This window comes from Myxocyprinus asiaticus, chromosome 46 (assembly GCF_019703515.2).
Source record: "Myxocyprinus asiaticus isolate MX2 ecotype Aquarium Trade chromosome 46, UBuf_Myxa_2, whole genome shotgun sequence".
Taxonomy (NCBI): domain Eukaryota; kingdom Metazoa; phylum Chordata; class Actinopteri; order Cypriniformes; family Catostomidae; genus Myxocyprinus; species Myxocyprinus asiaticus.
The window spans coordinates 1,901,748-1,914,909 of record NC_059389.1 but is presented as its reverse complement, the minus strand read 5'-3'; the positions used below and the strand labels follow the sequence as shown (position 1 = coordinate 1,914,909).

General features: G+C 41.5%; 1 protein-coding gene across 1 annotated transcript in view; it reads left to right on the top strand.

Annotated features, from left to right (window-relative positions):
- Positions 1–13,162, top strand: part of spg11 (SPG11 vesicle trafficking associated, spatacsin) — a 56,286-nt gene that overhangs the window by 20,297 nt on the left and 22,827 nt on the right. Inside the window, exons 13-18 of the mRNA XM_051689091.1 lie at positions 5,141–5,268; positions 5,392–5,567; positions 10,181–10,391; positions 10,511–10,720; positions 10,845–10,951; positions 12,461–12,606. Coding sequence (XP_051545051.1) covers positions 5,141–5,268; positions 5,392–5,567; positions 10,181–10,391; positions 10,511–10,720; positions 10,845–10,951; positions 12,461–12,606 — 978 coding nt within the window. The remainder of the gene's footprint in view (positions 1–5,140; positions 5,269–5,391; positions 5,568–10,180; positions 10,392–10,510; positions 10,721–10,844; positions 10,952–12,460; positions 12,607–13,162) is intronic.

The following is a 13,162-nucleotide window of genomic DNA, read 5'->3' as shown; positions in this document are numbered from 1 at the left end:
AGAAAGAGAAGCCGGTAGATACTGTTTCGGATGCGGGTAGAACAGTGAGCAAAACACACTTTGGTTCCGGCTGAAGAGCCCCCGCAGCAGGGCGTTTGGGTGACATCTCTGCGGCATACTTTCTCAGCAAAGCGACACCAGTCTCCCGTGCCTATTAGGGTTTCCAATAAATTTTCCCCACTCAGTGATGCACCCACTGAGAATCATGTTGAAAGAGCCTTAATAATTGGTGATTCTGTTGTAAGGAACGTGGAAATAGAGACTCCAGCCACCATTGTTAAATGCATTTCTGGGGCTTGAGCATCTGACATCAGATCAAATTTACATGTGCTGGCTAATGCTAAACGTAGATTTTCTAATGTTTTCTAATCATTTTTACTAATGATGTCCGGCTTCGCCAGTCGGAGATCATTAGAGATAATGTTAAAGAGGTGTATGAACTTGCAAAAATGATGTCAGACACTGTAATATGCTCTGGCCCCCTCCCTGCCTGTCACTGAATGGCTGGATGTCTGAGTGGTGTCCAGAGAATAGCATAGGATTTATAGACAATTGGAATAGTTTTTGGGGTAGTGGTGACCTGCTAAAGAGAGACTAACTCCATCCCTCCAGGGAAGGTGCCACTCTCCTCTCTTGTAATTTGTCTTAATAATGATAGTATTTGACTGACTGGGGCCCAGGTCAGGAACAGACAAACTGGCTAATCCGAACGTCTGCTAGCTGCCTTGAGACATCACACAGGTCACATAAACTACAACACATAGAGACTGTATTACCTAGATATCATATAGAGACTGTGTCTGTTCCCCGAACTACCAAACACAAAATTCTCACTAAATCATTTAGAACAATGTGATTAAGGTCAAACTTGAAAAAAGAAAAAAACTAAATAATTGAAGATAAACATCATATGAAGGTAGGGCTACTAAACATTAGATCTCTTTCAACCAAAAGCACTAATTGTAAATTAAATTATGGTACAATCATCACACTCATGCTCTCAAGATAGCAGCTCAGAAAATGGAGCACAAGTGCAAGAAAACAAAATTAGAGGTATTTCGCAGTGCAAGGAAGGATAGTGTTTGTAGCTACAGACAAGCACTAAAAGCTGCCAGGTCAGCATATTTGAACAAACTCGTAGAAAATAACCACAACAATCCTAGGTGTTTATTCAGTACTGTGGCTAAAGTGGTTAGGAATAAAACTTCTATTGAACCAGATAATCTGTCGCAGCACAATAGTAATGACTTCATGAATTTCTTTACTGATAAAATTGAAATAATCAGAAATAAAATTGGAATTATGCAATCGTCTGTCTGCAGCACCTCAGAAAACAGTGTCTCATAATTTTTCTCACGTGCAACTTCAATCCTTCGATGTTATAGGTCAGAAGAGCTAACAAAACTTATTGAAACATCAAAAGCCACAACATGTGTGTTAGATCCAATACCAACTAAGCTCTTAAAAGAGGTATTTCCATGTAATCTCTGAATCTCTTCTTAATATTATGAACTCCTCGCTATCCTTATGATATGTCCCAAGAAACTTTAAAATGGCAGTTATCAACCCGCTTATTAAGAAGCCACAGTTTGATCCTGGAGAATTGGCTAATTATAGACCGATTTCAAATCTACCATTTATGTCAAATATACTAGAAAAGGTAGTGTCCTCTCAACTATGTTCATTTCTACAGAGAAATAGTATATATGAACAATTTCAGTCAGGATTTAGGCCCTATCACAGTACAGAGACTGCACCTATCAGAGTTACAAATGACTTGCTCCTATCATCTGATCATGGCCACATTTCTCTTCTAGTGCTTTTAGATCGAAGCGCTGCCTTCGACACCATAGATCACGACATTCTCTTGAATAGGCTGGAGAACTATGTTGGCATTTGTGGACTTGCATTAGCATGGTTTAGGTCCTATTAACAGAACGCTACCACTTTGTGTTTAAACGAGGAATTGTCAAATCAAACAAAAAGTATGGAGTGCCACAGGGATCAGTTTTAGGGCCTCTGCTTTTCTCCTTATATATGCTTCCCCTGGGAGATATTATCAGGAATCGTGGAATAAGTTTCCACTGTTATGCTGACGATACCCAACTTTATATTTCTTCTAAACCCAATGAAATTTCACAATTCTCAATTCACAATTAGCAGAGTGTATCAATGAAATCAAAGACTGTATGGCCAGAAATTTCCTTCTACTCAATTCCGACAAAACAGAGGTAATAATTATTGGACCAAAAACCTCTACAAATAAGCTGCTAAAATATAATTTGACTATCGATGGATGTACTGTTACATCATCTTCTACAGCAAAGAACTTGGGTGTTATATTTGATACCAATCTGTCCTTTGAAAATCTAATTTCCAGTGTTTGTAGAACAGCATTTGTCCACCTCAGAAATATTGCTAAGTTACGACACATGCTCTCTGTTGCTGATGCCGAAAAACGAATTCATGCGCTCATGACCTCAACACTAGATTATTGTAATGCATTACTGGGAGGATGTCCAGCAAGATCAATAAATAAACTTCAATTGGTTCAAAATTCAGCTGCCAGAGTGCTGACTAGAACCAAGAAATATGATCATATTAGCCCCATTTTATCATCGTTACATTGGCTACCTGTTAAATTTCATATTAATTTAAAAATTCTGTTAACTACGTACAAAGCTTTAAATGGTCTAGCTATATTACACTATATTCCATCACGTTCATTACGATTGCAAAATTCAGGCCTGTTAATAGTTCCTAGAATATCAAAATCCACAAAAGGAGGTAGATCCTTTTCATATTTGGCTCCTAAACTATGGAATAGTCTCCCTAACACTGTTCGGGACACAGACACACTCACTCAGTTTAAGTCTAGACTAAAGACTCATCTATTTAGCCAGGCATACACCTAATTTATCCATCAACTCACAATTAGTCTGCTTTAGTTAGGTCTGCCGGAACCAGAAACATGTATCATGATCTATAACTCTGCATGAAATTGAATGGCATCTACGCTAATATTATTCTATTTGTATCCCTGTCTCAACCTTGGGATTCCTATCCTGAGGTCACCAGAACCGGCCAGATCCAGCTCCGTTCCTGTTTGGTGTCGGACTCCACTGCTATGTGTCTCTGAGTGATGACGACTAAATGCAGCCGGTGCCAGCCAGACATCACTTCAGTCTACTATGATGGACTTCAGAGGATGAACTGATGCCAACTCTAACCATAAGACATGGGATACTTCATATGCCACTGCCTGAACCTTGGATTTAGGATGGACCCCACCGAAATGACCTGCCGGTTGAACTGCGATGCACCTCATCATTGATCTCTGCCTGCATCACCTTGGTGTAATGGTGGACTATACTCTTGAAATGGAATATATAGACTCTCAAATAATTGCCAACAGAAGCCTTCATCAGCCAACTAATAAAAGACAATGCATCTATGTGAACTTCTGCAGTTAATCCAGGATGAACTTCTAAGACATTAGTCATTAATCTTACAGTTCATACACAATCTTTTCTTTTAAACACTGACCCTTAACACTTACTTAGTTGAATAATCTTAAACCATGACTTGCACTGCACATAAATAACTAATATTGTCATTATATTCATGATGTTAGTCAGAGGGGAACTGGCCCCCACAGTGAGCCTGGTTTCTCTCAAGGTTATTGTTCTCCGTTAAACAACATCTTATGGAGGTTTGTGTTCCTTGCCACAGTCGCCTTCAGCTTGCTCACTGGGGTTCTAAATACAATTATTATTTAATTATTTAATGTTTATACACAATTTACAATCATATTTAATCAAACTACACAATGATCATTGTGGTGATGGGGGTGTGGTCGTGTGTCTGTTTGGGGGAGAGAGGGAGTGGTGTGGCTCGTCAAGCTGGTTGACATTATCTCTAACAGCTGTTTCTTGTTACAGTGATAGAGGGGAGAGGCCTCAAAAGCAGCCGAAACATGCCAGAGAGCTGAGAGAGAGAGAGAGAGAGAGACACACGCGGCCGCATTGTGTGTGTGTCCTTATGTTTTATGTTGGTTTATGTTTACCATTAAACTTTATGTTGACTGTTCAGCCAGTTCCCAGACACGCTGTCGCCCGGTCCTCAACCACTGCTCCGCACTCTGGCGGACACCAGCTCACTCCTCCCCAGCGGACGGCAGCGAGTCCTCCGGCACCTGGAGGACCCGCCTCCTCCTTGCCCATCCTTATACCGTTACAGTGGTGCCGAAACCCGGGAAGGAGGAGGGATGCGCTATTGCGGAGTCCTCGCCGCTGCCTTCCGTCGAAGAATGGGAGGAGTTGTTCCTCCGGCTCTCGGCGGCTGGCAGCGACCCCTCCGTCACCAGGTAGACAGCCACGGCTGCTCCCCTGGTGGATGGCAGCGGTGAGGACTCTGTGACAGTGCATCCCCCCTCCATCCTGGGATTCGGCACAACTGTAACAGTATAAGGATGGGCAAGGAAGAGGCGGGAACCAGCTGAACAGTCAACATAAAGTTTAATGGTAAACATAAACTTAAACCAACATAAAACATAAGGACACACACACAATGCGGCCGCGTGCATCTCTCAGCTCTCTGGCATGTTTCGGCTGCTTTTGTGGCCTCTCCCAGCTATCACTGTAACAAGAAACAGCTGTTAGAGATCATGTCAACCAGCTTGACGAGCCACACCACTCCCTCTCTCCCGCAAACAGACATACGACCACGCCCCCATCACCACAGTCATTTTAAAGACTTCATAGATATTACAGTTTCATTTTATGTTAATGCATGATTTCCTGTAAAGCTGCTTTGAAATGATGTGTGTTGTGAAAAGCGTTATACAAATAAAAATGACTTGACTTTCTCCACTTATAATGATATATGCGATTAATCCCGATTAATTTGATTAATCGGCATGTCATGTAATTCATTTGATTAAAAGTTTTAATTGAATGACAGCCTTACTTTTAAGCTTTATAAACAATTAATGCACGCATTTCATTGCATTATGTTTGGTATTTGTACAGAGATTGTGGTTATCGCAAATAATCGCTATCAGGTGATTATGTAATAATAATCGTGACAAGCCTAATTAACTGTTTACATTTGATGTGTTGTTACTGATGGTCGTTCTCAGGTTGAAGAGCTACAGATGCAGAATTATCTCTCAGGTGAAGAATTGGAGCAGGTGGCGTTCATCAAAACCATCGAGAACTTGTGCTCCACACCTGCGAAACGATGCTCGAACCCTCTGGACACCAACAGGTGGTCAAACGCCTCATTCGTTTCTGACTTTTTTGCCACTTTTAGTAATGCAAAGAGATAGAGAGCACAGGAAAAGATGTATAGAGGAGGAGCAGGTCTTGATTTCTTGGTTCTTGTGTCCAGGGTTGTGCAGATGACCTGGTCTGACCCTCAGAGCAGAAGACTGCTGGAGAAAATCATGCAGGAATCAGAGCCGTCGTCCTCCAGCTCTTTACTGGATTCTGTGCGTCTGGACTGGGTCAGATACTGGGACAAAGACACGCAGAACTCTATTCTACTGTCCAGACTGCAGGACTCCAGTGAGTTCAAATCAAATCACTTTTACTGTCACGCAACCATATACACAAGTGCAATAGTGTGTGAAATTCTTGGGTGCAGTTCCGAGCAACATAGCAGTCGTGAAAGTGATGAGACATATACCAATTTACAATAAACATCAGATTAACACAACACAATTAAAGTCTAATATACACATAATTACACACAACACAATATACAAATAATAACATACACTGAACAGTATACAATACACACAATACAATAAAAAAGTATATATAGTATATATAGAATGTACAGTAGGTTGTATTGTACTGTATTGACATTCAGGCTGTCGGTTGATAGTCAGTTGTTAAGAGAGAATATAATATAATAATAATAATAATAATATAATTTATAATAGTACGGTGTGAGATATAAGAGTAAGGGTAATAAAGTGCAGTGCTGATGTATTTTGATTGTGAGAGATCAAGAGTTCAAAAGTCTGATTGCTTGGGGGAAGAAGCTATCATGAAGTTGGCTGGTGCGGGTCCTGATGCTGCGATACCGCCTGCCTGATGGTAGCAGTCAGAACAGCCCATGGCTCGGGTGGCTGGAGTCTCTGATGATCCTCCGAGCTTTTTTCACACACCGCCTGGTATATATGTCCTGGAGGGAGGGAAGCTCACCTCCGATGATGTGTCTGGCAGTTCGCACCACCCTTTGCAGTGCTTTGCGGTTGTGGGTGGTGCTATTGCCGTACCAGGCGGAGATACAGCCAGTCAGGATGCTCTCTACAGTGCAGGTGTAGAACCGTGTGAGGATGTGGCGGTTCATTCTAAACTTCCTCAGCCATCTCAGGAAGAAGAGGCACTGATGAGCCTTCTTCACAACGACTTCAGTGTGGATGGACCATGTGAGTTCCTCAGTGATGTGGACACCCAGGAACTTGAAGCTGCTGACTCTCTCCACCGGTGCTCCATTGATGGTGATGGGACTGTGTTCTCTGTCTTTTCTTCTGAAGTCCACCACAAGCTCCTTTGTCTTACTGACGTTGAGGGAGAGGTTGCGCTCCTGACACCAGTGTGTCAGAGTGTGCACCTCCTCTCTGTAGGCTGTTTCATCATTGTCAGTGATCAGACCTACCACCGTCGTGTCATCAGCAAACTTAATGATGGCATTGGAGCTATGTGTTGCCACACAGTCATGTGTGTACAGAGAATACAAGAGTGGGCTGAGAACACAGCCCTGCGAGGCTCCAGTGTTGAGGGTCAGTGATGAGATGTTGCTGCCTATTCTAACCACCTGGCATCTGCTTGACAGGAAGTCCAGGATCCAGCTGCACAGCGAGCTGTTTAAGCCTAGAGCCCGGAGTTTCTCATCAAGCTTGGAGGGCACTATGGTGTTGAATGCTGAGCTGTAGTCTACAAACAGCATTCTCACATAAGTGTTCTTTTTTTTCCAGGTGGGAGAGAGCAGTGTGTATTGTAGATGCAATGGCATCATCAGTGGAGCGGTTGTTGCGGTAAGCAAACTGCAATGGGTGAGAGAGGCAGCACAGAGCAGATGTAATCTCTGATTAGTCTCTCAAAGCATTTGTTGATGATGGGGGTCAGAGCAATTTAAGCAAGTGATTTTGGATTGCTTTGGAACAGGCACAATGGTGGACGTTTTAAAGCATGTGGGGACTACAGACAAAGAGAGGGAAAGATTGAAAATGTCCGTAAAGACAACAGCCAGTTGGTTCGCGCACGCTCTGATGACACGGCCCGGAATGCCATCTGGACCCGCGGCTTTGCGGATATTCACCCGTCAGAAGGATCAGGTTACATCCGCTACAGAGATGGAGAGCGAACTAACCTCTGTAGCTTTGGCCGCGAGAGCTCTCTCCGCGTGGGCGGTGTTATTTCCCTCAAAACAAGCATAAAAAGTATTTAGCTCATCTGAGAGAGAGGCAGCGGTGTTCATGGCGGAGTTTTTATTCCCTTTAAAGTCCGTGATGATGTTAATTCCCTGCAACATGCTTCAAGAGTTGGTGGTGTTAAACTGTCCTTCAATCTTGTTCCTGCACTGGCGTTTTGCTGTTTTTCGGAGGGCATAACTGGCTTATTTAAGCTCCTCCGTGTTCCCGGAATTAAAAGCGGAGGTCTGCACATTAAGTGCCGCGCGAACATCGCTATTAATCCATGGCTTCTGGTTTGGATAGATCCGTATTGTTTTGGTCGGAACAACGTCCTCTACGCACTTTCTGATGAAACGCATTACACTATCAGTGTAAAGCTCGATGTCGTCTTCAGAGGCAGACCGGAACACCTCCCAGTCCGCGTGACAAAACAGTCTTGTAGCGTAGAGTCTGATTGGTCCGACCAGCACTGAATCGTTTTGAGGGTGGGTGATTCCTGTTTCAGTTTCTGCCTGTAAGCAGGCAGAAGCAGAATGGAAGAGTTGTCCGATTTGCCAAATGGTGGGCGGGGGAGGGATTTGTAGCCATCCCGGAAGGGAGAGTAGCAATGGTACAAACCCAGTCCCCTCGTGTGTTAAAACTAATGTGTTGGTGGTATTTTGGTGCGACTGATTTGAAACTGGCTTTGTTAAAGTCCCCAGTCACAATGAATGCAGCTTCAGGGTGCGTGGTTTCCTGTTTGCTTATAATCCCATACAGTTCCTTGAGTACCTGGTCTGTGTCGGCTTGTGGCGGGATATACGCAGCAGTGATAATGACCGCTGTGAATTCCCTCGATAGCCAGAATGGTCGACACAGAAGCATGAGAAATTCCAGATCAGGAGAGCAGAAAGACTTGATAGAATGTACGTTCCTCTGATCACACCAGGATTTGTTGATCATAAAACATACACCACCTCCTCTGCTTTTACCTGAGAGGTCTCTGTCCGCTCGGTGCACGGAGAACCCCATGGGTTCGATGGCTGAGTCTGGAATCTCCGCAGACATCCAAGTTTCTGTAAGGCAGATAATGCAGCAGTCCCTCGTCTCTCGTTGGAAAGAGATCCGCGCTTTCTGCTCGCAGAGCTTGTTATCCAGAGACTGAACATTTGCCAGTAGAATACTGGGTGGCGGGGGTCGATTTGCGCGGCGTCTTACTCTGATGAGAACGCCGGCTCTGTTTTCCTTTTGCGTTTCCGCGGCCGTGCAGCACTGACAAAGGGCTCCGCTTGTGTGTTTGTAAACAGCGGGTCGGCATTCAGGAATTTGAAGTCTGGTTTACGGTGTGAAATTGCTGAACCAATGTCCAAAAGTGTTTGTCTGTCGTAGACAATAAGGCAGACAACATCCAGTACAAGAAACATAAGAATTGTGAACAAAACAAACAAAACACTGCCATGTTGTGTCGGAGCTCACAACGCAGCAGCCATACTCAGTGCCATCTTGAGTCCAATCCAGTCCAATTGATTATCATGTTAGTGAAATTATATTTGCATTAAGAACTCAGAATCAGCTTTATTGACAGGTTTGTTACACATACAAGGAATTTGTCTTGGTGACAGAAATAATAAAAAAATAGAATAAAAATAAAAAGCGAATAGAAAATATATGTATAGAAATACACAATAAGACAAAATATATATATATATATAATTATATACAGATGTACAAATACAAATCTGTTATATACAGATAGTGCAAGGGAATGTAAGGCAGATGAGGTAGGATATGTTGGATAAATATAAATAGACTAAACTGTGAATTGCACATAATTACTGCTCAATGGGGCAGTTTTAACTGTTCATGAGCTGGATAGCCTGAGGGAAAAACTGTTCCTGTGCCTGACGGTTCTGGTGCTCAGAGCTCTGAAGCGTTGGCCAGAAGGCAACAGTTCAAAAAGGTAGTGGGCAGGGTGAGTGGGGTCGAGAGTGATTTTACCAGCCTTTTTCCTCACTCTGGAAGTGTATAGTTCTTGGAGGAAGGGCAGGGGGCAACCAATAATCCTCTCAGCAGTCCGAACTGTCCTTTGTAGTCTTCCGTTGTCTGATTTCGTAGCTGAACCAAACCAGACAGTTACTGAAGTGCAGAGGACATACTCAATGACCACTGAGTAGAACTGTATCAGCATTGTGACTTGTGGACTGTGGCTGGTTGGACTTCCTCAGCTGGCAAAGGGGGTGGAGGGGGTGGGGCGGGGGGGGAAGGGGTAAAACAGTTCAGATTGTCAGCCAGTTGTTGATTCCCTACAGTGTTGGGGATGGTGTCTTGTAGTTAGTAATGTCTTTCAGGCCTCTCCACACTGATGCAGGGTCGTTTCTGAAAACGTGTGTATGTGTGTGTGTATATATATATGTGTGTATATATGTGTGTATATATATAATATACATTTATTTATACGATATAAAATACATATATTATATTTTGTATTTTATATTAGTTTATAATTTTATAATGCCTTTAATTTATAATAAAAAAAATGTATTTAATAAAAAAAAAATAGTATTACAGTAATTTTAATTCATTTTCATGACACTTAATTGTCATGAAAATATTATCACAATATCGTTATGGTCCAAAAATAGAATGCAATATATTATTTCTTATTTCTATCTTAAATGAATTAACCTAGATGCCGTGAGATTAATCCAGTTTCAAGACACAAGTTTTCTTTTGTTATTTTGCTCTATATAATGTTTTATTCTTGTTTTGTTGTAGCTCTGGGGTCATGTGATCCTGTCATGTTGTGGTCGTATCTCACCTCCCTTAATGATTCTGCGCGAGTGACGGCATGGGTTTGCTGTACGACAACAGCAGACGAACAGAGCAGTGCTGTCCCCCGCTGGCCTGCGCTGACGCCAAGCATCATCAACCACAGCACCCGCTGTGGAGAATATCTGCGCAATCAAATCCTGGACCTGCTCGCTCGGTGGGAACCATTTTGCTCGACCCACTTTGGAAATACCTCATACAAAAATGACGTCATCTAAACGAACTTATATTAGCCCTGTCTTTCGCAACAATAAATCCCTTCCTGTTTGTGTTCAGCCAGGGGTTGTTTGTCCAATCAGAGTTGGATGATTTTGAGCAGTTGCTATGGCGACTGGGCCAAGCAGGAGGTGTGATGCAGGGTGGAAGTGAACCCCCTGTCCCACAATTCCCTTCTTCACAGGGGCAAGAGTTCCACCATCGATTCATTCTACACTGTCTGGAGAACAACATGCAGTACCTGCTCTATACATACCTGGAGCACTACAGGTGAGTCATGTGACTGAAGTTTACTCTAAAATCATTAGATCAAGACAAAGAATTAAATTTTATTTTTTTAGAATTTTAAATTGGATTCCTGCTATATTTTTTGTTTCATGCCTCTATCAATCAGGCTAACTCCGGGGAATTGTGCCATTCTGACCGACAAGAACCTGTTCGAGAGTTTTCCCTGGTTTGAAATGATGCTGAAATTACAGAGAATCACTAGAGACATCAAAGGTGGAGTGTTTTTGTAAATATAGCTCCCTGATGTCATAAAAGTTGCTTTTAATAGCTGTTTGGTCTTCTCAATTTGACCATATGTTTTGGTCAGACTTTTAAACCTTTAAGCTCGGATGTATATAAGTACAATGACATAATGACAATATAATTGTCAAAACATTAATAACTACAGTCTTGACCAACACAAAATAGATATCGTTTGAAAGCTTAGAAGATGCATTCCAGTGCATGCAGGCATTATGACCAAAACTGAACAAGTGCTTTGAACTTTGCAGACAAATCAGAAGTGTTCCATTTTAATAATTTATTTAAAAAAAAAAATTGCACTGTATATATTATTGCAATCAGTAAAAACATCAGACTCATCAAATAGCCATGTGTCATATGTTGCTGGAAAGCTCTCAAAGATTAAAATACAACCAGCATTATTTGTTATACTCACAGACAAAAATATAGCAAGTAATAGCTAAGTATATGTCTTTGACAGTTATGTTTGTGTTGCTTACAGTATATGCCATGTTTTCGCTCATAACTTCACAAAAATAAACGGAACATAAAACATTATATTTGATATATGAGCCCACACACAAGGTAATCAGATGCATTGATCATTAGATAATCCACATGAAGCACAATGTTACATATGGCCACCAGGAGATGGCGCCAAATACATGACACAGACTCAATGATGACTCAAATGACACAGAATGAAACTCATTCTGTGAAATCTCATTACTAAAATCATGTCTGCATGCTATGCAAACCTTTAGTCATTGTTGTGTTTGCATGTGTAATTAGTTCTCATGTACAATTATTATGTTTTATTTGTTTGGAGAGGCTTTTGGACACTATGATACATTATTTTTGTTATGCTATAACTTTTGATTGCTTTGTCGTATCAGCATAAGATTTTTTTGATTTTTCCGCAGTTTCTTAGGCTGAGAATCTCAGACTGTATCATAATCTATATCTTTAAAAAAAAGAATTCAATGTTTCTTTACAATGATACCAAACACTTGACTCTCCTTGTTGTTATTTTTTGTTTGTTGTCGAGTTATAAGCCTTTAATTTTGGGTATGCCACTGAAACAGGAAATCTTTAAAAACACCTTCAGAGCTTAAAGGGTTAAAAAAACTTTGGGACAGTGTGTTTGGTATTATAAGGTGGCGTTCATACTTAGCAAATTCTTGCATTGAAATACTGACGCATCGTAATGGAATGAAAGTGAACGAAACTTGTCGATTGCACTCATGCCGTGAGACACTAAAAAACAGCGAGACATGCTGCAATGGTCAAATTCGTACATCTTACACACGTGTACATAGAAAAACTATTAAAAATACTGCAGACACAATGCAAGAACGTGTCCTGTGTGAACGCCCCCCAGTAAATTCATGAGATGTCAAGTTCTGAATTGTATTTCACGGTTGAAATGACTTGTAATTCTAGAACAATCTCAATAAACCAAGTGTCTTAAGTGGATTTGTTATAACACTTCTCTTTCAGACCCGGAGTGTGTTTTCCAGGCGAGTTTGACTGGAGCGCAGGTTCTGTTGCCCGGAAGTCAAGCGAGCATTAGCGGCATGTTACTAGAGGGTCACAGTTTGCTCGCCCTGTCTACAATCATGTTTAGACCGGGTGGCATCGATCAGGTCAGAAACAACAAATAATAGATCCAATTGCACACTTTTCACACACAAATATTAGACATTATGATTAAAATCAGCATGAAATCGCAGTGGACACTAATTACTTTCTTAATAAATGGTCCTGCTCTCATTTTGCATCCGTGCATGTTATTTTAAAGAAATCAACTTTAATCAACCTTTGAAACATCTTTTATTTTCTGCTGATGTAATCAAGGCCATGTGGGCGGGGAAAATAATGTTAACCAATAACATCATAGCTTATTTTTTTCAACCCCGTCAAATCCCGGCCTACATTATTTCTCACTATATATTCCATTTCACTCCAAGATATGTCACATTATGGAAGTTGATGTGTTGCAGATGCTTTTTCATGTTGATTTTAAAGTGTGTGATTTTTGCACCTCTAACATCGGCAAACAAAATTGCATATATAATGACACACTCCTCATCTTCCATTGGTCAAGAATACAGTTAGTCTCGCCCCAAACTAACGCCATTGATCGATCCAATGTTGTTATGTCGGGTCCAGTCGGGCTGTTCAGACTGATTGCAATAAAGT